We start from the raw sequence: 25,462 nt of genomic DNA on the forward strand, positions 1-25,462 counted from the left end.
ATCCACAACTTCTCTGGGAAGCCTGTTCCAGTGCCTCACCACCCTCACTGTAAAGAATTTCTTCCTAATATCTAAATCTACTGTTTTTCAGTTTAAAACCATTCCCCTTTGTCCTATCACTACAGGCCCTTGTAAGAAGTCCCTCTCCAGCTCTCCTGTAGTCCCATTTAGGTACTGGAAAGTGTTATAATGTCTCCCCAAAGCCATCTCCTCCCCAGGCTGAAAAAATCCAATTCTCTCAGCCTGTATTCTTAGGAGAGGTGCTCCAGCCATCTGAGCAGCTTTGTGGCCCCATCTGGTCTTGCTCCAGGAGGTCCTCATCCTTCTTATGCCCTCATTCTAGAGGGCAAATATTCATACATTGTGCTTTAAAAAAACCCCAAAATTGTATGTAGAAATCACTTGTAATACTTCATTACAGTTAATAAAGAAATTTTTAAAATTCTGATCTTTTTTATTCAGTTTGAACAGGTGTTCAGAATCATACATTTCTCTTCTAGTTCCATCCTGTGTTATTTGTCGTCTGCTCTGCATTATTTGTCATCTTTTAACTGAGATAAGCCTTTTGGAAGTATTCTCTTATATGGGTTTAGGCAGGAAGACTTCGTTGGAAATCTTTTTGGAATACACATCATGAAACATAATTGTATGTAGCAATAATTCAGTTTTGCTATTAAGAAGATGTTAATATTGCACATGGAATATGGTAGGAACATAAGCAGAGATGCAGTGTTTCATCAACTGGTTCGCTTGTGCTGAAGTGGAGGAAGGGCCCCTTCTCTGTAATTTCATGTACCCAAGGGCTGTAGTGAGCGTAGGTGATCCTGGATCATTGATTCTGGGAAGAGACAGACAGTTGAGCAAAAACACCTTCTATTCTGCACAAAAAGCCTGAAGCACGTGTGGCAAAGACAGGTATCTTAAAATGCACAGGGAGAATTGTAGAAATGGAATTGTGTAGGGTATGAAACTTAATCAATAAATGGCCAGTTTTGATGATGGTTTTCCTTGGGCAGCTGTCTATGTGGGGAGGAATGGAATAATAATTATCAGTTCAGTTCAAAGTTGATATTTATACAGCAAGTTGACAGGGTAACTATTCAAATATTTGACACTTGCTTGTTTTTGTTACAGGAATTACAAAGCTCAGGAAGAGAACGCTTTGTACTGGAACATGCTGCTCCATTCTCTGCTTTTTTGACAGACAGCTTTGGGCGGCAGCACAATTACTTGCGAATTTCGTTGACTGAGAAATGCAACCTCAGGTGTAAGTGTCTGCTGGTTCCGTGCACAAGACTCCTCTGCACATTCTTGGCAAATGCCAAGGTGTGGGTTAGGGTGTTATTGCTGTGCTGGTGCTGTGCTGTTTCTTGTCTTCACAAAGTAACAATAAAGGACAGATAGAGACTAATTAGAGCTGAGCTACTGATGGGATGGGGAGCAAAGAGCAAGCCTAGGGACCTGCCAGAGACAGGAAGTGACAGATCTTTTATCAGACTTGATGTGGTTTGGATAATGGTGCTTGTGTGCCCAAGGTCTCTGTAAGCAGGAGAGCTCATACCTGGGCATTCCCACAATTACGTCTGCAAAGTCTGTGCTGATGTCCCAGGGCTTGCTGGTTGAACTTGGTGTCTCTGTTTGAATGCAGGTTAGATAGAAGTAAGATCCTCTTTTTCTTCAAAGTGGATCCATTGTAATTTTGAGGCACATCAAATTAGTCTTGGGTTTTTCTCTGAAGGAAACCAGGAAATTGTTAGGAGATTGTTTGTAAAATTTTTGCACAATTGGTGTCATTTGACATTCATTAAAGACAGCTGCCCTTGGTGCATTTTTCCCATCAATATTAGATTAATTGCTGCTGGTTATTTTTTGCCCCATGTATTTGTGTAATCTTTGTTTCAGGTCAGTACTGTATGCCTGAGGAAGGTGTTCAGCTGACTCCAAAATCAGAGCTACTGACTGCCCAGGAGATAATCACCTTAGCCAGACTGTTTGTGAAAGAAGGTGTGCAGAAGATCCGACTGACAGGTGGAGAGCCGCTTATCCGTCCCGATGTGGTGGATATTGTGGGTGAGTTCCAAATCAGTACAGAGTGTTTCAGAATGACTTGGTACACGTCGATCCAAGAACTGCACTTACAGATACCTACTGACACAGTCTGGCAACCAGAAGAATAGTTACACATTTAATCGTGGTGTTTTTTCCCAGCATTGTGAAATGCAAGATACCTTTCAGAAAATTTCCAGTTCTACTCTGTTGCTTGGATGGAACTTCTGTGTCTTTATATTATACCAGCTGAACTTAGCATTGTTTTCATATTCAACATCTGGCTACAGTAACTTGCAATAATGCAGCCTGAGGGTGAAAAATCAAGAACTTACATGACCAGGTCCTCACTGGGGAAGAACAAGTGATATGTGCTTACAAACAAAACAAATTTTCTCTTTGATGTTTTAGGAGTGTGAGGTTTTTTTTGTGGTTTTGTTTTGCTACCTTGATAACAGATGTCACTTGCTTGTGTTTAATAAGGAATGGTGAAAAAACCTGTGTTTTTACAGTTATTGATGAAGACTGTTACTTCAATGGAAGGTAAATTACTGGGTAAATTTTAGAAGTCTATCTGCTTTGATAGGTATTGTGTTAAATTACTCTGCCTGGGTCTTTTCTCTTGAGTCAGGTGCTTTTTTTCCTCTGTCCAAAGTCTCATATGTTAAGAAAATTGCGGTAGATCTGTGTAGTGTCAATGTATAGATTAGGGCTGTGTAGGGGGGTGCACTTTGGTATATTGTAGACAATTGGACTTGTCTGTTTCTGGACATACACTCTTCTAAGTACTGAAGATAAGAAGGGGTTTATGTGGAAGATGAAGGTCTTGAAAGAAGGGAGGTTGCCTACCAATGCAGTGAGCTTTTGTGTAGAAAACAGTTGGTCTCTGCCTCTGCTCTGTTTTGTTCAGGATTTGGAAGAACTTTTCCAAAGAAGACGACCTTCCAAAGGAAGCAGAGGAGCTGTTGTAGTTTGTACAACTGACCTGTTTATAGCTGGAAAAGCTGTGACTGGACTGAGCTGGGGTGTGTCACCTCAAACTTTGATTGTGAAGAGTTCTGAAATGGCACTAACATTTTGGTACTCTGAAATACCATTATCTAGAACATTTTGCCCATGCATGATGGGTTTGGGGTTGTTTTAGTATTGAGGGAGCTATATGCCTTTCAAGAGACACATTTCTTTCAAGGTATTAGATTCTTTCCAATGGTAATAGGTATAATTATTGGCTCCTATAAAAGGGAACTAGATTTATAAATTAGGTTGCAATTTAAAATACAATAAAGCTTTGCAGTTCAGCATATAGTATTGGCATGAAAACGAGTTGAAATCAACCATCAGTTCAGTGCAGAACTTTCTTTTCTGGAGTATTGTAGGCACCTTTTTTATTTGTCAGTGGTAGCTGCTGATGGCTTATACTCAACAGCCGTTCTGATGTTGATAGTCTAAGTGGAGTAGTCAGGTCATGGCAATTTGCATTATCGTATTGCTGCAATCCAGAAGTATTGGTACTAGAAGGATAGACATCTTTTTGTTTTGCTTTACTCCAACGATAGAATTCTCAAAGGTTTATTTTTGTGCCTGAAAGAGAGAAATGGATCTTTTTGAACCACTGGGTTTTCATTATTCTGCCCATGTTCCTGTTGACAGCTGAACTTTGACAGATTCATAGTGATCGTATTAATGGATAACAATAGTGATCTTGGGGTGAAGGTAAGGGATGTTCAGATGTTTGTCCTGTTGTATTAGTTCATTCTGTTGTGGATTTGTATTAGTCTGGCTGGGTTTTTTTAAGGTATGTTGAAAATTGTTGAATTAGGTCTACAAGCACTTCCTGTTTTCTCAGACTTTGGTATTACTCTACAGTGCCCCAGTCTGGGATCAAGATAAGAGACTCAAAACTAAATAGCTCAGTGTAATAGCTATGGGAAAACTCATTGAAGGAAAATCAAGCCCAAAAATGTCTTCTGCAGAATTTGAGTAAAGCACCTTTATTGAAGCTGTCTTAGCATAATGTACTGGTTTAGTCTGGGATAGTTAGTCTGGTTATCTAGATGGTTTTAGAGAAGCTGGCTACAATATCTCAGGTGCTGAAATGGGTTGAGGTTTAAGCTAGGTTTATTTTTAGCCACCCTTTCTCCAAACCATAAATGATCTGTGAAATGCCAGTAAAGCTCAAAGATGTTAATGCTAGATTTCTGTTACCAAATTTTTTTAATACTCAAATTCAAGCTTTTTAGTTGTTTCAATGAACAACTGTGATTTGAAGCTACTGTAGGAGACCATGCTATTCGGAGACCTTCTACAGGTCTTTAGATTATTTTAAATCTTTTAACAGATGCACGTACATAAACTATGAGTCAGCATCTAACACTTGCTGAAAGCTAAATTATGTCCTGGGTACTGCTGAAAACATATGTTTGAGACTTTTCTGAAGCAGCTGATAGTGGAATGTAGAATCCATCTCCTTTGAGATACTCAAAGTTTAAATAAGCACCGGATATAAACTCTGTGATAGCTGTTTATTATTAGTAGTCTGAGGAGTACACATCTGCACTGACAAGATCATTTCCCAAGGGGTGGAGGATGGACTATTGGATGACTTTTTGTAGCAACATACCCATTTCAAGAGAGAAGTGGTGTAGGGTAGACTTGTTAGTTGATGTGTTAGGAAATATACACACCTTTTCTGGACTCAGTCGGGAGAAATACAGTTAAGGAAATGATTGGAGGAGAATATGTAAGAAAATTGTCTGTTTAAGAAGATGCTCCTGATCCTAAAGGAAAAGGTACATGTGAAATGGTTCACTTCATGGCTCAAGTTTGACATACAAGTTTTAGCTTCATGCTATGGACTTACAACATCTGTTGTGTTTCCTTTTTTACTTGATAGTTTTTGTCAGTTGCCTTTGCTTGTGCTGATTGGTGCTAAAGCAAACAGATTTAATGCAGGTACAAGGAGAGTTACAAAGTTATGAAGTCTCTTTAATCCCGTTTGGATTTAGAGGTCAACAAGCCAAGAAACCAAGACACTGTGAAGGTTACACTTGGTAGAGTATTCTGACTGGTCCTTTTTAGCTTGTTGGTGTTAGTGTTAAGCCTCCATCTCTTATTTCTCAGTTGTCTACTGTCCAATTTGTTACTACAGGTGATTCCATGTATTAGTGTATTTCCAGTGCCTCATCCTGTATCTTGCTCTGTCTCATGAGGAAAAATATGTATGGACATCATCTGCTACCTGTACTGACCTAATATCTGGTGCTACTTTTTAAAAATTTTTCCATTTTGGGCTGCAGAATGACATTAGTTTTATTCAATACCTTTATTCATTTTACATTTCTAGCAATGAAGCCTGTATGTCACCTAGACTCTTTTTCTCAGTTGTTCTGAGGTGTTCAGCATTTTGTGTGTTCTGAGGCTGTAAATAAAAGTAGTGATGTTCCTAAAGTATCCTCTGGCTGCAGTGTGTATCCTTTATTCTCACGAAGATTAGACCTCTAGTGATAGTTAGTGTTAAGTAATCTTTGGCAAAATTGAGCCAGTAGCACTTATCCTCTAGAAAGAGGTTTTTCTTAGTCATTTAGGAGGATTTTGAGAGGTGAAGGCCAGGAAAAAACCTCTCTTAGTAAAGATTGCTCTTTCCCTACAACCTCATGTCTTTATGGAGCTCTTAATCATGTTGCAAAATGCTGCTGCTGTAAACTTCAGCATCTTTGCTGTGACCTAGCTTGACCCATTCCAGCATTCTGGACTCAGTTTAGGGTGAATATTTTGAAAAGAGCTGGGAAATGAGATAAATCAGAAATAAAGCTCTTATCAACATGAACAAATAGAGGTAAAATAGCAAGGGAAGAAGGGACTATGAAATAGTTGTGCTGTAATTACAGCTGCCTCAAGAGTACGGGTTCTTCAAATATTTCTTAAATAATTAGGGTGGAGGCTATGAGGGAGGGAGGAAAAACCAAAGTAAATTACTTTGCTGTGGCTCTGCTTCTGCAAGTTGTTTATGAGGGTTTTGTTCTTATTTGTTATTGTACTGATAACTGGAGGTTTGAAGGCTTGATCTCTGGAGATCTGGTATGCTGAGGATTTCTGCATTTGGCTTATGAGGAGGCAGCTCTTTTTTAAATCTTAATCTCATTATATTAACTGTTTCTTATGCTGTTTTCTTTTGTTAGCCATTTTTTAGTGTCTTGCGTAAGCACTCTCCGGTTGGCCGGGCTACCACTGGTAATGGAAATATCTCAGTTGTCAAGTGCAAATGTTTTGTCCCTTTGGATGTTGTTGCCTTGGATTCTCTGTAGTAGTCCAGTATGTTGACCTTTTCCTGTTTAGTTGGGACTGCATATGGTATTTTTTTCAGAAGTTTAAAGTCACTACTGCTGGCAGCTACCTCTGGGTTAGAACTGGTTTCTGGTAAAACATTGTAGGATAAGTGTTGCTAAATAAACAGTTAGGTCAGGTGTCAGTTGTGAAAGGGATGGCTTGCTGCTTATTGTTATTGCAGAACATAAAATTCAGCTTGCAAAGGTCGATGAGGATAAGAAAGTACACAAAATCAGAGGCTGCCTTCCAACAATAAAGTAGGTATTTACTCTAAGAAATGAAGAACAAAAGTAGTGTGCATTTTAATAAAACAGAACTGTATCACCAATTTCACTTGCAATAAACTGCTCTCTCATACCTTTTGAAATGGATTTGTGCTAAAATTGGTCTCTTAAACCAATACAGCTGGAAGAAAGCCAAAGCACTGAAGTGTCCACATTTTCTTCACACCTTCAGTGATACTTTTTCCTTTGTTTCACAAATGCTTTGTGTTTTCTGTGTAACTTATAGTTTAACTACTTATTTGAAGTGTTCTTTTTACTTTTTATTTCCTAGGTCAACTGTACAAGCTAGAAGGGCTGAAAACCATTGCTGTCACAACCAATGGGATCAACTTAACCAGACTGCTGCCCCGGCTGAAGGAGGCAGGACTGAATGCCATTAACATTAGCCTGGATACTTTGGTGCCAGCTAAATTTGAGTTCATTGTCCGGAGGAAAGGTACAAGCTTGTCTTCTAAGGCAACTGTGTTAATACTTGCAGGAATGTTGTGAATTGCTTACTGTATCTTTCACAGTCAGTTACTTTGGTAGGGAAGTGAGACTGAGACTAGGAGAAGTCATCTGTACTAGCTTGTTCAATAGTGACTCTTTTTCCTTCTTCCTGTAATGCTTAGGAAGAGCCCCTTTCATTGAAGTTGGTGAAGTAGAAGATGCTCAGCTCACCACAGTTAGTCATGTGGCTAGTCATATAATCTATAACTGGCTAGTCATAGATCTTAAGAGGGCTCTCCAAATCTTGTGTTGGTCGTGTGTGCTGCTCTTCTTTAATACTGTTCAAAAAAACCAAATGTTTCTGCTATACCATCTGGGGTCAAAGATGCCACAAGAACTTCTTGTCATGAATAGTGGCAGTTTCTGGAAGTTATATTTGGGGTGTGGTAGCAGTGGTCTCACTTGTGGTTAGTGATGTTCTGTATCCACTACTTTTTAATAGGAGGTAATTTGAGGAGGGCTGTAATTTGCTTGAGGTAATTTGAGGAGGGCTGTTGGCTCTGTAACCTCTCCTACTCAGCAAGTAATTCCAAATAAAATTTCAAAAATGCTTGGATATGCCCAGTGTTACAGATTCTTGTTTAAATGAATCCTAAAGCTGATCGTAGAGCTCAGCTTCATGGTTGGACTTCCTTCCAAACTAAAGTTGGTTTGATGTTGTATCAGTCTCCTTCTTGTCCGGCAATGTAACTTCAGCAGTCTGTGAACATCTAATTCTGACAAAACCTCTGAGTAGCCACCAGATGGGGCAACAGCCTCAGATAGAGGTAGGAAGAGGACTGTAGAAATCTGAAATGCTGTGAGAAGTAATGTCTGCATTTGAATCACTGCTGTCAAACTAAAGTTCTGCTGGCAGGTGCAGAAAGGTGTCCTTGTCAACAGTCTCTATGGGAGCACTACTTCAGGTTTCTGTGTCATGGTGCAGAAATCAGTTCCTGTCATAAATCTGACTGGAGCCTTATCCTTCCAGGGTAGGCTATTACATTAATCTGGTTGTGTCATGGCACAGTTGGCTCCCAGAGTGGTATCTGGGAGTATCTAATCACAAACAGGTGTTGGCTATGCTCTTTCCTTCTGCTCTCTGTGTTTGAGTATTACCTGGTTTGTGACATTCATTAGGCACACGCCTTTCTTTTGCCACTGAAGGGGCAAATGTGAGCCTCCAGCTTCCTGAATTATAAGGCCAGAGATCTTCATATATGATTAGAAGCTGTTAGGAGTGTGCTGCTTATAAGGTAAACTGAAAGTTATTAGGGATGAGGGTAATTTTTATTATATAAATGTTCTCTTCCCCCTCTAAAGAAAAAAAGATCTTTTACCAACAAAGAGAGAAATTGCTCAACTGAACGGCATAGACAATGAACAGGGAAATTTCTATTACTCTGTATTTTTAAAGAGGAGAAAAAAGTCTCCAAATCATAGATTTTTTTCTAAGCAGAGAGATCAGTTTAAAATAGTAACATTGAGTTCTGTTGGTTTGGATTTTTTTTCTTTTTTTTTGTTAAGGTTAAAGACTGAAATTATGTCAAATACTTTTTTTTTTTTGAGGGTTTTTATTTAATAGGAGATTTCCAAGTATGGAATGAGCAGAGAATAGAGTGCCTGCCCTACTGAGCTACCCTGTCTCCTGTGGCAGTTCCAGAGGCAACAAGATATAGCTCTATTAAGGTGAGAGGGATTCCTGGTCTTGGACTCCTACAGGCTGATAACTTCTCTGGAAAGTAAAGGTGGCATCTGTTTATGGAGCTTAGCAGGAACTTGAGAAACTTGGAATAATTTCTGTTTTGCTGGAAAGTCAATCTAGGGTTTTAAGAAGACATAGAAAATGTGTGCCCTGCATCACATCTGCCCCTACTTGCAAATGGTTGGGATAGACAAAAATGACTGTGAGATCCTGATGTGTGAAAGCACTTTAGAGTACCATATTTCTACCTCTCCCAATCTACCACATTCTGAGGGATGAACAAATGAAAAATGTTTTCATGCAGGTAGCCAGTCTAACCTGTTTCATGGCCTGTCCCTTTTGTGTGTGTGTGTGTTTCATACAAGGAGAAATGAGGTAATGATGTACTGTAATTTTATCATTAAATGTAGGCCTGAAGCCTTTTTTCCTGTAAGGATTAAATGCTGGGAGGTTTTGTACAACATAGGATTTTTCTGGATGGCTCTAAGGTTCTCTGTACTACAAAGCTGGCTAAAGTTCTGACTTCAGAAGAGATCAAATATGATGAAAATACTGAAATTTTTCATTGGGTGAAAGAGGAGAAGTGGTTGCTTCCTGGCCTCTTGAGTTGCATTGAGTTCCTCCTTTCTGTAATCCTGAGGTCACACATAGATTTTCTGAGCAGTTACAGAGATTTTTGATCCCATTCATGGCTCTGGGTTGTGCTTAGAGCACTGTCATTATCTCTTGCCACAATCTGCCTGCAATCTTGCTTAATTGGAAGGAGATCTACCACAGGTGCTAGAAACTTCCTAGGCACATGCAAAAGTAGGTAGTGATTGAGAAAGGTGACAAGCCATAACTTCAGATACTTGCTTGCAAGAGTTATTTCACTGTGTGAAATAACTTTGCTCTTCACCACTCTTTTTGCACCCAGGATTAGCATTAGAACTAGCTTATTAAATAATTGTGTCTTCTGCTTTCCTGTGCCCATGCTTTATGATGCCTTTACTAGCCAGAGAGCAGTGAAGTGAAATTTTTGTCTCTTTCCTTTTCTTTTTTTCTGATTTTGAGTGCATCCAATATTAAGTATGTACAGAGTACTATTGAGTTACTGCTTTTTTCTGCTAAGACACCTACAGAGTAGTGAAGGTATGATCTGTTCACTAGAGAATCTGAGGTTCCAGTAGATCATAGATAGGGAAAGGAGGGCGATGGACCTGCCAGGGTAGAAGAGGCATTCACAAACACGGGGCGAGCAGCTGAGCGCTCAGTAGAAATGTGTGCCCAGAGCTCGGGAGTTTGCTGTCTCGTTCCTGCTCACCTCTGTTCTCTGCCAGCTGCTGAGTGTGGCAGGGAGGGAATAATATGCAAAGTATGAAATTGATGTCTTGATGAAAGGTCTTAACTTTAAACAAAGTTGACGGAAGGCGTGGTTTGGATGAGATCATTAAGAGGCTTTCCTAAATGACTTTGGAATTCTAAAACTGCATGGTTGTTTTTTTTTTTTTCTTCCAGCTTTAAGAGGTATGTGTAGGGGCAAAGATACTTGCCCTGAATTAACTGTATCCCTGTGTTTGAGAGCAGCTGGCGGGTGTAGGCCACACTAAATGGTAGAATGAAACCGGCCACTTCATTCCTTGAAGTAGTTTTTGACATCTTTCATTTGTTTTCAAGGGTCTAAGGCCAACTGAATTGCTTTCCTAAGTGCTCTAATCCGTGCCACATTTTGTTCATTTTGTTCACTGATTTCCTATGTTTAGTCATAAAAATGATGATCCTGAAAAATGCTGCCTCTGAGCTTCTGACTAATGCATAGTCAGTAGCTTTGGGAAGCCAATTACATCTGTAGCCAGGGTTGAACAGGGAATCAAGGGGCTTTTGTTTGGTCCTAAACCCACTCCACCCAAAATGTACTTTAGAAAAATCCTTTTAAAATTCACTTAGCAACATTGCTGTCTGATTCCGAACAGTGAAATTCTGCCATTGTAGAAAAGACACAAGTCATTACTATAAAATAAACATTAATTTGTTATTTTTTCTTCATTGCATCTGGAGGCAGTTGATAAATTCTTTCCACTCCCTTTAAGAAGAATGTAACACAAGGAAAGCTGACTTACAGGGAAGTGGAGAATCATATGCTAATAATATATGGATATCCAAAGATGTAAAAAACCATACCAGTATTGTTGATTACTCATATACCAGTTAAATATTGATATCAGTGACTTGAGCACAGTAACACTGGTAGTCTTTGTGGATTGGGGGGGGGGGGGGTATAATTAAAGTCTCTTTATTTGCAGGTCTTTTAACTTGCAGCTGTGCCTACTGAATCAGATTGGTTTTTATTTGTCTTGTACTTAATAACCACCTTTTGCATTCTGCTTTGAAACAATAAAAATTCTTTGTCACTCTTTTTGTATCTTAGGCTTTCACAAGGTAATGGAAGGAATCCACAAAGCTGCTGAACTTGGCTACCATCCTGTTAAGGTAGATACAGTGTTTATTTACTCTGAAAACTGTTGTGTTTTACCATATGTACAGTTCACCTGAAAAGGAATTTATTATATTCCATCTCGCCTCCCACCCTACCCCATGAATAACTTTTAGTGAAGCTGGGGAAAAACTTGAAGATCACATCAAGAAGTAACAAGGAGAAATCTTGTGCAGCTGGGGGTGCAGGTTCATACTGCCTCAGCCTACTGATTACATCATCACAGGATGGCCCTGCTCTGTACTTGCCTCCTCCTGCCCTCTCTCTTGAATTGGCATTTGTCTCACTCAGCTCTGCATCTGGCCAAGGCAGTTAACTGGCAGGAACTACCCTGCAAAAAGACATTCATTTTCTCCTGTTATGTCTCCTTTAGCTTCTTATAGCAGACTATTTCGAGTGCCAGTGTGAGAGGAAAAGCAAGTTTGAGGGTGCAGGTAGACCAGCTTCAGTGCAGCATGAAACTTCACCCTAACTCAGGTGTTGGCAGTTCTGCAGCTGTGGTTCCCTTCAGTTTCACAAGTGCTTTGAAAGTTCTATTATGTGTAAGTGGCTTAGGCTATACAGCTGTGAAAAACATTTGAAATTAAACTAGGTTTTAGGCTTTCCTAAAAGCTCTTAAGAACTGTGATAGGTGATGTTTGGACATACAAGGCTGCCTTGCTAACTGAAGTATTTTAGCAAGTCCACAGCTCTCAGTTGTTCTTCAGATATAGCACAGAGGACCTAAGGCTCCAATGTAAATATTGTTTATGAGGAATGTGGGGTAAAACTCAGTGTTAACCTCTCTTTTGGAGGAAGGCGGGGCTAGTTATCCAGTAGCCTATGGTTATGGAGTGTGCTGTGAACACTTCCTGGTCCAGGGAATTTGCCTATCATCTGCCATAGAGAGTGCTGTGGAAGGTAGCTTGCCAGTACTTTTACAGAAGCCACAGTGTAGAACTGGGGAGTGGAGTTGTCATTTTAAACAATAAAAGCAGCCATACCTTTGGTGGGTAAGATGATGTTTGTGTTACCTGGCTTTTGTATTAGTTTTCCATGTAGCAAGACAACTTGAACAACTTTGGTTAGGTTGGATGTAAAAACTTGGTTGAGTTAGGCAGAAATGATCATCCATACCACTGCAGTCCTGCCAGCTTCTCTCAACACTTTTTCTTTCCAAAAAAGAAGTTATTTCTAGCCATGTTGCCTTCCGCAAGGACTGTGAAACCTTGTGTAAGTGGAAAGAAAGTCATACTCTGCTCACTAATTTCAGGTGTCTGCTTTACCTGCAGGTGAACTGTGTGGTGATGCGAGGCTTCAATGAGGATGAAGTGCTGGACTTTGTGGATTTCACAAAGGATCTGCCCCTTGATGTGCGGTTCATAGAATACATGCCCTTTGATGGTAAGTACTGCTGCTTTGAGATTCTTCTTGGACAGAAGTGGGCTGCTTGGTGAATATTCACCCCATAGACTTGTCTCTGGAGGTTTTGATAAGCTCTTTTAGGGAATTAGGAATTGCCTGAAGTTTTATGTTGTATCTTTTGCAGCTTATCTTCTTCCCTCGATAAGCTGTAGAAGGACTAGTTGGGGCTGGGACACCTACAGCTAAAATGAGACATGGAGAATGTAAAAGTGGTTCTCTGCTAATTAAGAAAATAAAATCCACAGTCTAAAGTTAGGCTGGTTTTCTTAATTCTAGGCAATAAATGGAACTTCAAGAAGATGGTGAGCTACAAAGAAATGCTTGATACAATTAAACAGCGATGGCCGGAATTGGAGAAATTACCCTGTGAGACTTCCAGCACAGCCAAGGTGGGGTTGAGCAGAGAACATGTGAAACATGCCCCCATTCCTTCCCTGCCCCAAATCCCCAAATGCTCACAAGTTCAGCATTGATATTTGACAACCAAAGTAATAAACACTTAATGTAGTAACTCTTGGGTTTTGGTCAAGCTGCCTGCATGAGACTTGGTGCTTATTAAGTGCTAGTCATAGTCTTTACCTTTAGAAATACAGTGTGTTTTCTAGATGTATTTTCAGCCAGGTATAAAGAATGCCAGGCCTGTATTTACAGCTTTTGAAACTTTTGTCATTCTATGGCTGCACATTAACAATCCTGATGGAACAGTTGTTCAGTGAAAAAACTATTGGTTTAGACTGTACAGTGTCAAATGGGGACTTTCGAGCTCATGCTCCCTACAGGCATCACCTGTTAGTTACAGATAACTACTAGAGCAAGCATTTAACAAGTTTGGGAATTTCCAGAAACAGGGCAGAATAGACTGGAACACCTGACAAAACTGATTTTGCTTTTTTTTTTTCTTTGATATGGTTTTAGGGCTGAAGAAAATCTATGTTAAAATAGATTTTCTGGTCTTCAGGCAAGTGAAACTATAAAAGTTAGGAGTCTGTATTTGACTCTTTTTTTTTTTTTTTTCTCCTATGCATTTCTTTAGAGTTACAAGGTGCCACATTTCCAGGGACAAATCAGCTTTATCACCTCCATGTCAGAGCACTTCTGTGGATCCTGCAATCGGCTGAGGATAACAGCAGATGGGAACCTAAAGGTTGGTAGTGAAACAGGATTCTCTTGATTTCATGCAGTGAAAATAGTGTTGAAATTCATTCCCTAAAAGTAGCTGGGATGTAAAGATGCATAATTATTACCAGCTAGCTCCTGTTTATTTATCCTGTATGTATTCTTGTTCCATCTTGTCAGGCTGTTAGGGGGATGTTACATCACCTTTTTTTCAGTTACCATAGTTAACTTCAGTTGTAAAACATGGTTGCAAGGCCAGTAAGTATAAATATTTATTCTAATCTTTGATTCAAAATCATCTTAAACATGTGAAAAACAGATGATTTCCCATTAAAAAAGGGCCCAAGCAGCTGTGAGGGCTTGGCTTTTGCATTCCACAAGGATTCTTCTTGTTTCCCAAACAACTTGTAACTCTTCTTCTTCAAGAGCAGCCTGTACATTTGCTCAATGACTGTAGAACAAGGAGGGATAGCCATTTCCTGCCACGTTGAAACTGGCAATTTCTGGGGGAAAATTAAAGTTTTCAATTAAAAATTGGCACTTATTCATTGCCACCTGATATTGACAACAGCTGTGCTGCTGCCTAGTGTCAGATGACCAAGGCAGCCTGAAGGCCCAATGAGCTTAGGCTGCTTAAAATCCCAGGCTGTCTGTGTGTACATGAGGAGAGGTAAAGAAAACAATCTCCATAAATGTTCCCTTCAATAGAGTAGGCCTCTTCAAAGCTCTTCACTCTGTGGTTAGTACAAAATATTTGTAAAAGTAATTTATTTTATTCTTTCTCATTTATCCTCTTCTTCTTCCCTGGGTTGGCTGCAGGTGTGCCTTTTTGGGAATTCAGAAGTGTCCTTGAGGGATCACCTACGGTCAGGTGCCTCAGAGGAACAGTTGATTCAAATCATTGGAGCAGCAGTGGGCAGAAAAAAGAAACAGCATGCCGGTATGTTCCTTGTACTTGAGAAATAACAGCAGTGCTAGGGAAAACAATGTCCTGGTACCTGTAACCTTCCATGAGAGTTAGAATCCAGACTGTCTGAAAGACTTCCAGACTGACTTTTGTTCTCAAATAGATACAAATGCCACTGCTCACGACAACAACAGCAAAGTGTAAAGCTAAGTAGTTGCACTGGATCCCCTTTTTTTTAGATTAGCTTGCTGTAAAAGAAGTACTAAGACTAAATGGAGCTGTCAGTCCAAGTACTGCATTAACATGTTTCTAGAAGTGACAAATCTCTTCTTCACTGTGCAGGAGTTTGTGGGCACTTATCTAGTGCTCTGCACAAGGTCATGACACAAGGTCCATGCTGATGCAGTCACATCCTCAGGCTGTATTCATCTTTCCTGAATTTATGTTGATATTAACATTCATATCTGAACCTTACTGTAGTTTTGTAATCTGGTTCCAGCTGGGAATGCTGAATTCTTGTACATGAACTGGCTTTATGGTCATGGCTTAGTCCCCTATACACTAAAATGTGCTTTGGCCCTTTTGTTTTCTTGCAGATTCTGACAGATTAACAGTAGGTTTTTCCCTTTTTTCCTAACGTGTGAAACAAATTTAAAGGTAGCCTTTAAATCTACACGTAGACTAATTTGCAAAGTACATTGGTCTGACTCAGATAAAATAGTGCCTTGTAAACCTAAGGGAAGGGGTGGAGGGTTTGGTTCCTTTTGGTTCCGTTTATTTATGAATTCTGATTTGGGAAAGCAGGGGGTGGATGGGGAAGAGTCTACTAAAGGCGTTTTGCCATCAGCAGCATTTACCTGACATTGTCTGTCTTCTCCCAGTTTGTGTTAATCTCAGTATTGTCCCTGGGGCTTTCTGTGATTTAGCTTCTTTGAACTGGAACACTTATTCACAGCTTATCTATAGAACTAGAACAGTCAAATACCGTTGTTAGAGACAAGATAGTCTCAAATTGATTGAATTCTGTAGTAGGTAGACTGTAATTCACATTATGGCAAGCTTTCTGGGAAAGGGTTCTGCAGTGTGATAGACCCATAGCAGCTGGGTGCCTGGAGACTTGGGCAGCTATAGTTTTAGATAATGCCACACTGGATTCCCCCTCCTCCAGTTCCCTTGGTCTTTACTGAGCTTTGTTTTTCCTAGCATACAGGTTGCACTGTGAAGAGCAGAAAACTAAATATGTAAACCAGATGCATGACTTAAAGCCTAAAAAGCCAGGATTTTTATGTGTTCCTTATTTTATTTCTAGGCATGTTTAACATTTCCCAGATGAAAAACCGGCCAATGGTCCTGATTGGTGGGTGACAAATCAGTACGTAAAAAACATACAGTGATTTTGTTCGGTTTCTGTCTTTGGGGGAGCAGAGTAGATTGGGCTTCTAAGTCTAGCTTTTGGTTCTGCCTTAGGTTTAGGCAAAGAAATGGGCTTTTAATTAAGCAGTTATATTTAACACACTGAAGTGGAAGAGGAGGAAAGGTTTAATGTCCCTACCAAGCTTTACCCCATTTTCCAAGTGACAGCCCTGGTTTTGTTTTCTCTAATTATGACAGTTCATTACATTTTCCAAAGGGATAATCAACTTTCCTACCGTATTTCCTATCAGCTTAAGAAGAACAGTATAGTTATTTATAAGACAGTTTGGGGTGAATTTTGACCACATTGCCATATAAATATAAAGGATGCAGAATGGAGTTTTATCCATGTATTAAGAAATTAAACTTTGTTTATAATGTATATAGAGCCAGCAAGCTGAAAGAAATGCAAGTGTTCCTACCTCACTACTACTTCAGAATTTGAGATGTAGGGCTTCATTTTTTTGAAATTGCCACTTATTGCTGCAAAGTCTCAGAACATATCCATGAAAGCCCTATGAGCCAAGAGCCTTTCCTTCTAGTGTCCATTGAAGCTGTTTGCTAACTCTCCATTCTGCCTGAAGCTCAGTTCATGAGAGATGTAGCACTGCTGGGGTTCTCTTACTGATTTTTAACATCTCCTTCAGTGTGATTTTTACCTCCTTCCATACCTGTGTTTCCCTGTTCTGTAAGATAGCTATCTTTCCAAAGACCTTAATAAATGGTTACAAGAGTTAGCTTTGTGAGATTAATTACAAGACGTTTTGTTGTTCCTTATCAACAAGATGTGGGGGAAAAAAAAAAAACCAAAACAATGGTGAAAGACCTGAACATGTTTTAAATCCCAACTCTCATCCTCCCATTGATGTTTTGGAGCAGGTTAGCTGTTGGGCAGCTTAAAACACAGGTTTTAAAACAGGTACCATTGGGGAGGGGAACATGCATTAATCTGCAGGTCTTTGCAACAGGTGATACAATAACAACTACTCTATTTTTAAACCAAGCCCCTAGGGCTTGTACTTTTGTTGCCTTTATTATGCAGTAGGATCCACAGAGGTCTTTAGGATAGGTCTTTACTGGGAATGTTTTTCACTTGGTGCCCCACTTTAAAGGGCCATCATTTCCCATGTTGACTGGTGCAAGATTGTCTTTTTGAGTTTGCTTTTGCTCTCTTGTATTTGGCCACTGCTACATTGTGTTCCAGAAAAAGGGTAAGGAGGATCCTTTGTTTAAAGTGTGTATTGACTTGCTGCATGAGGAAATAATTTTGTTGGGGTTTTTTGGTTTGGTTGTTTTTTTTTTTTGGTAAGATGAAAAATACTATAGTAAACTCTTGACAGCTCACTGGGACCTACGTAATTTTTCACGTTGCCTTTGAAAGAATTCCCACACTCCAAAGTTAGCATTCATAGCAATGTTTGGATGGCTACAGATCAGATCAATCCAATTTCCTTTTGAAAAGTGCTTTAACATTGTCTGACAGGGCAGTGAAAGAGGCAGCCTGTCCAGGTCTTCCTCCTTCAGCTGTTCCATCTCCCTTTGAGACTGACTCCTGGCAGTCACCGCATCAATAGAGAGACTGGAGATGAGTGGAGAGTATCCCACTGTGACACATGGGGAATCATTAGGAGATTTCCTAATTGTATTTTGAATTACTTACAAACTTCAAATAATGCTGGCGTGCAAGCAGTCAGTGGGGGAGTGTGTGTATGGAATTAATTTAATGAAATTTAATTAATTTAATGCTGTGGAAATCACTAATTGGTTTTGCTAGACCCAGTAAGCCAAACCTGGCATCTTCCCTGCACTGCTGTTGTCCAGTCCTTTGCTATGTGGTTTGTGTCTTATTTCCCTAAATCAAAATATTCCTTTTGGCAGGTTCTTCTTCTCCTGGGTTCACTTCAGTTATGGGAATTTCCTCATTAATTTAAGTATCTCCTGCCTTCTTTTCTCCCCCTGAGATTGTGCTAGTTGGAAACTGACACAATTAAACTTGAGGTGCAGTAATAGGATATAAGGAGATGGAATTTGTCAGATGGTTTCACTATATGGTGCAGTAGAAAACCATTATCTTTTTTTTTTTTGTAGGTATATGAGCAATTTGGGTGCAAATAGAGATGACTAGGTACAACTTCAAGAAGTGTAGGTTGTTCAGAAAAGCAAAGATGCTTTGCACTCATGACTGTCTCTTGCTGTCTGTTTACTTCCCACTCTGCTTGAGCAAACTTCTCTCCCGTCTCCCACCCATGAGTGTTTACCCTGTGGAAGGAAGTACTTGTCTGCCTTTGCAGTCTGGCTTCTCCTGAAAACAAGACACTTTTACAAGGGTTTAGCTTCAGCTTTAATACTAATCAAGGAATCCAAAAGAACTGAGTGCTTTGAGTTCCTGGATTTTAAAAGGAATATTCAGGTTAGGCCCCACTATGAAAAGAAAGAGCAAGAGAAGAGGAATAAGAAAAATAATTTTCTGTGCTCTTCTAAAGCACAGCAGTGTTGCATTCAGTACATTTATGTCCATTTAATCCCATTCCTCAGAGGTAAACACATGCCTTCAAATTTGCAGGAATCTTAACTTTAGTGGATAGACCATCAGCTGTAGATGAAAAAAGGCCTTTGCCTGAATTTAGGTTATTGCAGTGATTAAAATCATGAAATCTATGGTTGACTTAATCTTCAGGAATGGGTACTTCCAGACCAATGTTTGGAGGGTACTCTGGATGAAAATGGTGCTAAGTGCATCAGTCTTGTTTCAGCAGAGGCTGGGACTAGCAAGGAAGAGTTTGGTGGGTTTGTTTTTAAAAAAAGAGGGAGGAGCACAACGAGACCTTTGTCCACACTGTGTCTGTTATTGTCATGTGGACAGTCCCTGGGCAGCAGAGGTAGCTCAGCAATGTGGGGCAGGAAGCTGTTTTGATGCACCCATGGATAGGCTGAAAAGGGAGTCCTTGAATACCAGAGCTACCAAAGGGAGGTTATTGAGCACAACCTAATTCCACCTTTCTCAGAGCAGAAAGAGAAGGAGCTTCAGAAAAAGAGAAACATACTTATCAATGGTGCTGTTAAACCAGGGCTTTGCTGCTTACCTCTTTACTTACAAAACATTCACTTTTATGTGAAAGAGACTCCTCCTGTCTTCACACTTGGCATCTAGCCCAGTACAAATGCCAAAACCAAAGGATTAAATGGTGAAAAGGGGCAGGAGGGCCTACTACCTCTCTGCCAGCTGGGAGCTCTGCCAGCTTGACTTGGAACATGCTTCTGAGTAGATTTAAAATCTATCTGTCATTGAGGGGACTGTGGTTTTTCCAGTGCTTAAACTTCAGCTGTCATTAATGTGTTAAGAGCTGACAATAATATGAGAGGTTCCCATCACCCTCTGAGCTTGTAGACAGTGCAGTTGCAGTGCTTCTGGTCCCTGCTGTCCTCAAGTACTGGCATAACCCTTCCCTGCAGAAGGAGATGAAAGGAGGAAGTGCAGCCGCCTGTGCTGGGAGGGAGGTGTTTGGAAAGGCAGAGTTGAGAATCTGAGTGTAAGAATTTCCTATTAACCCTGCCAAGCTTTTGAAAGAAGGCTGGTGCTGGGATGGTCCCAAATGGATGCTGAGATGCTGTGACTCACTTTTCTTCAGAAGTGATGTTCCTATAAGCTTTCTTGGCTGCTGTTTCTCAAAAGGTGTTGATGCTTTTAGAAAGTAAGTTGTTTCTTTTTGTCAGGGACCTCGAAATGAGTGTTCTGAGTCTTGAGGTTTGTAATAGCAAACAAGGAAATGCAAGGAACTGATGAGAGAAGAGAAAGAGCTTGAGGAAAAAAGTGGGTATTTGCAGACTTATTGAGGTTTTTGCAACATGGGAAGTCCCAAGCAGTGCTGTGACAGGGTTCTCAGTTGCTACCGGCAGCTTAGCTTTCCAGTTAGTAAGATGTTCTTCTCATGTTACTTTTTGTTTTTTCCCCAGAGCCTGCATTGATGTCATTCCCACTGTGCCAAGATGCCCTACAGAATCCCCCAAATTCAAAGCAGTGGGGCCACACATTTAGCCATTGGCTGACTCTGAGAGTAAGTTTACCCAAACAAAAGGGAAAAACATCAATGAAAAACACACTTACAGGACAACTTTTCCTCCCAAGATCTCACTCAGAGAAACAGTGGCATATGGCAACAGGAATTCTACAAACCCAGCTCCGAGGCTACTGTGTCTTCCAGAAGAACCCAAGCTCCACATTTGATACAAAGTGCCTTGATACTTCTGTGGGCCAAGTTTCTGTGGACCGTCAGTTCAAAGATACATGTTCAGGATCTGAATTCCATACCAGGGATTTGGGATCTTGCACCAAGGTACCTTGTGCCTCTGACAACTTGACTCACACTGACGAGGAAGGACGGGCCACAATGGTTGATGTTGGAGGGAAGCCAGATTCCAGAAGAACTGCTGTTGCTGGTGCCGTGGTTCTCCTGGGTGAGAAGGCATTCAGGATGGTCAGGCAAAACCAGGTGAAGAAAGGGGATGTGCTGGCAGTAGCCCAAATTGCAGGAATTCAGGGAGCCAAGCTGACCAGCCAGTTGATCCCATTGTGTCACAACATCCCCCTGTACCATGTTGAGGTGTCTCTGAGCCTGGATGAGGCCAGACATGCAGTGGTGATCCGCAGCTCCTGTCACACCTGGGGGAGGACAGGTGTGGAGATGGAGGCTCTCACAGCTGCCAGCCTGGCTGCGCTGACCGTGTACGACATGTGCAAAGCAGTCACTCATGACATTGTCATCCAGGAGCTCAAGTTGCTGAGTAAGACAGGTGGGCAGAGAGGAGACTTCTCAAGGGTCTAGATAATATCCAGATACCTCCAGCCCTCCAAGTGACCACTGCTCCTGTTCAGCCTCTTACAGAAGTCCTTGTGCTCAGCTGGTGGGCTTGGAGACCTCAGCGGTGTGTACTGTACAGCAACCCCATGCCTCCAGCATTGCCTTACTCTGTCAGCTCACTGCTGGGTGAACAGTGGAGCCACTTAGCCCTGTTGAAAACCATGTGTGTTTTCTTGAGGACAGACTTCTCCACTCTGCCAATACCTCCATTTCAGTGTCCTCGTGATGAGATTGAGAAAAGATTCCTGCTTATACCACAGAGGTTTCTGAGTTTTTGGTTTTTTTTGCCTTTGTGAAATACACCTGCTGTCATCATACCTTGCAACTGTGAGCTCTGGAAATGAAGCAACTGCTAAAAATGCTGTTATTTGGCAACAATTTCTAAGTCAAGGATTAAGATTTCAGAATTGTGTCTGTCCATCTTTTCCCCCTGACCTCTTCCGTTGAATTTAGAGGGTGACAATGAGAAGAACACAGCTGGGGAACCTCACTGTACAGCAGAGATTATAAACATGGAACAGTCAGGGTCAAGGGGCAGCTCCCATCCCTTTGCAGTGCTACTGCTTCCCTTCACAGAATCAAAGAATCCCAGAATGGGTAAGGTTGGAAAGGACAACAGTGGGTTACCTGGTCCAACCTCCCTGCTAAGGCTCCCAGAGCACAGGGTTGTGTCCAGACTGGAATATCTCCTGCGAGGGAGCCTCCACAACTTCTCTGGGCAATCTGTTCCAGTGCTCAGTCACCTGCAGAGTGAAGAAGTTCAGGTGGAACTTCCTGTCTATCAGTTTCTGCCCGTTGCCTCTTGTCCTATTGCTCAGTACCACCAAGAAGAGGCTGGCTCCATATTCTTGCCATCTCCCTCTTAGAGACTGGCATATTGCAACATCAGTCATCTCTTTTGGATGCTGAACAGGCCCAGCTCCCTCAGCCTTTCCTCATAAGAGAGACACCTGCAAGTGGGAAATAATTCACATATCAGTTTCAGAAGAAAAAAAAATGGCAGCTGCCCAGTTTTCTGCCTTGAGTGCTCTGTAAAACATCATGCAGAAATGGGATTTCTGGATTTGGAAGAATTATTTTTCTGATCTGAAAGATAGGTTTTACAATGTTAGAAGCATGTTCCAGCATTTTGACCTTAGCACTGAAATACATGGATGCCCTGTCTGCATGCTTGAGGGATTAATTTTGCCAAGCACGGAAGTAAGTGTTAAGTTCTCCCTGACTTTAGAAAGAGATGTCACACCAAGCTCTAGAAGACTCCAAATTTTTTATGCTAAACTCCTAGTAACCAGCAACCTGCATAGTCCTGGCAGATCAAACAGACTTTAATACCAGTGGTCACTTGGAAAATTAAGGTAGTTACCGTTGCCTCTGCCAGAGTGTCTTCCTGCATGTTTCTCTAATTTGGTTTTCATTAAGTCGTCTGGCCTTGGAGCACTTAAGTGTCCCCATAAATGTAGCAGTGGCCACAGTCATGTAGCATTAATTAGCTTTTTTTGGTAATTAACTGTCCTAGATAAGAAATTACTCAACATTATTGTTAATATTGATGGCTGCTTTTCAAATGTTAATTTAAGTGCTCTAAACAGGGTGTTACTGGTTGCTTATGGCTAATGTGAAGCTGCACATGATTCAGGGTGCTCCCTCCATATGCACAGGGTTGAAGACAACTCTAGTAAGGTCAAAGATGCTACAAAAAAATCATCTTAAGCCTAAGAGGTTACTGTGAGCACACCACACTGCCACACGCATCCTGCTCATTTAAAGTAAGCACAGGGCTCAGAGGAGGAGGCAATAGGTTTTACTACAGATCCTTCACAAATCTCATACACCAGCTACAGCAAAAGGCACTCTTTCCATTGCAGGTGAATTGATTTGATTCTTTTATTTGTTGTCACGGTGAGATAAGGTACATACAGTGACAGACAGAGCAGCTATAGCTGAAAGGGAAGGGAGTCTGGAAAGCTTGGTGCCCAGACTCCAGAAGCCTTGGTACATTGATGGTGTGGTTTAGGAATGCTATTCCCCTCTTCAGTGTTCCGCCACTCGCTTGCTCCTCCATTCCTGTGGCGGGCTGGAGAGGAGAATTGGAGGCACAGTAGGTAAAGATCATGGGTTCACATAGGAACAATGTACTGGAAACAGCAGTGGAGTAAGAAAATGAGCAGTAACGGCTTCAGTAACAGAGGGAACAGGCACTATATGACTTCTCCCTTACTGGAAGAGACCCCATACCTGGTCCCCGTAATAACCCCCCATGCTATTCCCCCTCCTGGCTCCTGCAAGAACTACCCATGTCCTGGCCAGAACCAGGAAAATCTACATTCATTGTTACAGTCTTGACTCCCTGTCATTGCCAGGAGTGTAGCTAGCACTGCTGTACTGAGCACCAACAATCCCACCCAGTCCTGCAACTACAAGAGACTCTGTGCATCTGTGGAACTGCTGCGCCCATAACACAGACGTTTCCTTAGCTCAGCATGGAAACAAAGTGCCAGGAAAAGGAAGCACACGTGTAACCTGCTAAGGCAGCCAACTGACACAAGCACTTACCTCCCCGCACCACGCACAGCGCACCGTGCCCCCCTGGCCTGCTCCCAGGCTCTAGCTAATTTTGAAAATGGAAAGGAAACTCGAGGTACTCAGTAGTAATAAAACAGTGCTTTGGGCATATAATTCTTTGGCTTCTGAGAAGTTTGCTGTCATGCTGTAAAGGCCACACAAAGGACTCAGGGCCACACCAGGGACTACTGAGCACATGCATGACCACCACGCACATCCCGTTACGTACGCACATTTCACTACTTCCTTGGTTTGACAGTGGCTGGAAGTGCAGGGCAAACTGACTTTGGTGCCATTTTATGCTCATGTTACATTATCAGGTCTTTAAACTATGCACATGTATAGGTAATGAACCAAACATGAGTCAACATTTTGTGAGAGAAATGGGTTGAGAGCACTCTGTGTTTCTGTGGTGCTGGGTGGGCCATGGTGTAATATATGTTGATGAACTGACTATTTTTTGGAGGCTTGCTTTTTTTGGTCCACTGTATTTTTAATAAATACTAGTTGCAATGGAGTGTGGTTTGCATTACTCTGAATATCCTTTTTAGTTAATTTTTCTATGTTTTAACCCAAAAGCTTCTATGAATACGTTACCTCGGGACAAGCAACAAGACAGGCTTTGCAAGTTGCATGATTAGTCAGCAATTAGCAAGGGATCAGTCATAATAACTAAGTACTATAAAGAATCTTATTTTTTTCTGCTGTTGTTGAGTAAAAATCATTTTAATCTGGCTGTTCTTAAACTGTGTAATCCTTTGGGTTTAACATTGTAATGTATCATCTCTTGTCATTATCCCAGCTTCCCCCACATGCCTGTTCTGAGCCAGTGGCTGTATATAACATCACTGCACTTCGTTGCAGAACTGGGGCCTCCAGAGCTCTTCCTCCTAGTCTGAGTAACCACAACTGAAACCAAGGCTTGGGGAAGTGCCTGTATAAAAGTCCATCTCTCCTGTATCATGAATAAGCCTTAAGGGAAATTCCCCTTCTGATCCATCCAAGCTTCCAGGAAAGCTCTCTAGTTTCCTGCAACCAAGAAGACATCAATGATCTTAGAGGTCTTTTCCAAGCTAAATGATTCTAAGGTTTCAAATGCTGTCAATCCTGAAATAAGCACAAAGCTTCACATCATTTTTCTAGGAGCAGAAACAGAGAAAAGCACCAAGCCCACCACCTCCTTCTCTTGAAGGGTGCCGTAAGAGTACAAGTTGTATTTCTGTGCATGTCAAACACAATTCAAACACAGGTCCTGCAGATCATGGCAGCCCTCACAATGCACACACGGCCTGCTAGAAACTCAGTTGTCCCAGCTCGTGGCACATTTGTGTGTAACAGTCTCTTCACTGTTAATCCAGGCTGAATCCTTTGGGGCATCTTGGCCTGGCTTTCCTTCGTGCCCACATCCTGACACTAGTTACTCCACCCTCACACTGTCCTGTTAAAAACTGGATGCAGCATATAAAGGAGAAGCTGGCAGAAGCTGGTCATTAAGAATTTTCAAAGAGATTAAATCTACGTCAAAAGAGTAGTGATTTCAGGAAGTGCTGGGGGAAGGAGAATGGGTCGTGGGGAGAAGATACAACTTGAAATACCTCAGGGAGAGACCTCTTTTTCTGAATGGAAACTGCTCAAAACCAGATTCTAAAAGCAACAACAGCTGAGCAGTAAAAAGAGCAATGAATTTTTTTAGCTATTCTCAGCCCCTGGTGACCTGCAGTGATTCCCTGTAAATTCCCTGTTACTCAGCTTTACATGGGATTTGACTGAACAGAATCTGGCCCTTGGTCCTGCCCCTGCCTTGGTGCTTTGCTGGTTCTCAGCTCCCTCTGGCTGCCTCAGCAGTCAGGCAGGCTTGGAACAGCTGAAAAATGGCTGGTGCATCGTGTGTGCTTTGGC

At 41.3% G+C, this 25,462-nt stretch overlaps 1 protein-coding gene and 1 long non-coding RNA gene across 5 annotated transcripts; both read left to right on the forward strand.

Moving 5' to 3' along the window:
- Positions 1-1,135: 1,135 nt before the first annotated feature.
- Positions 1,136-24,080, forward strand: MOCS1 (molybdenum cofactor synthesis 1). 4 transcript variants are annotated; one of them, XM_042022919.1, is made up of 10 exons: positions 1,136-1,267; positions 1,903-2,070; positions 6,928-7,092; positions 11,237-11,298; positions 12,574-12,685; positions 12,983-13,095; positions 13,740-13,850; positions 14,642-14,762; positions 16,039-16,086; positions 20,097-24,080. In XM_042022919.1, the coding sequence occupies exons 2-10, from the start codon at positions 1,914-1,916 to the stop codon at positions 20,963-20,965; spliced, it is 1,758 nt and encodes a 585-aa protein (XP_041878853.1). In that variant the 5' UTR covers positions 1,136-1,267; positions 1,903-1,913; the 3' UTR covers positions 20,966-24,080. The 4 variants fall into 4 exon arrangements, with proteins under 4 accessions (XP_041878853.1, XP_041878857.1, XP_041878854.1 ...); XM_042022923.1 differs by having other exon boundaries at positions 1,137-1,267; positions 16,039-16,101; positions 20,097-20,225; XM_042022920.1 differs by lacking the exon at positions 16,039-16,086 and having other exon boundaries at positions 1,137-1,267.
- On the forward strand, positions 7,099-7,701 carry LOC121662099. The gene is made up of 2 exons (XR_006015183.1): positions 7,099-7,590; positions 7,622-7,701. It is a non-coding gene; the product is annotated as an uncharacterized LOC121662099 (long non-coding RNA).
- Positions 24,081-25,462: the final 1,382 nt, after the last annotated feature.

Source organism: Corvus kubaryi, unplaced genomic scaffold, assembly GCF_017639235.1.
Source record: "Corvus kubaryi isolate FWS band 111438036 unplaced genomic scaffold, C.kubaryi_AGA036_p1.0 37232, whole genome shotgun sequence".
NCBI classification, from domain to species: domain Eukaryota; kingdom Metazoa; phylum Chordata; class Aves; order Passeriformes; family Corvidae; genus Corvus; species Corvus kubaryi.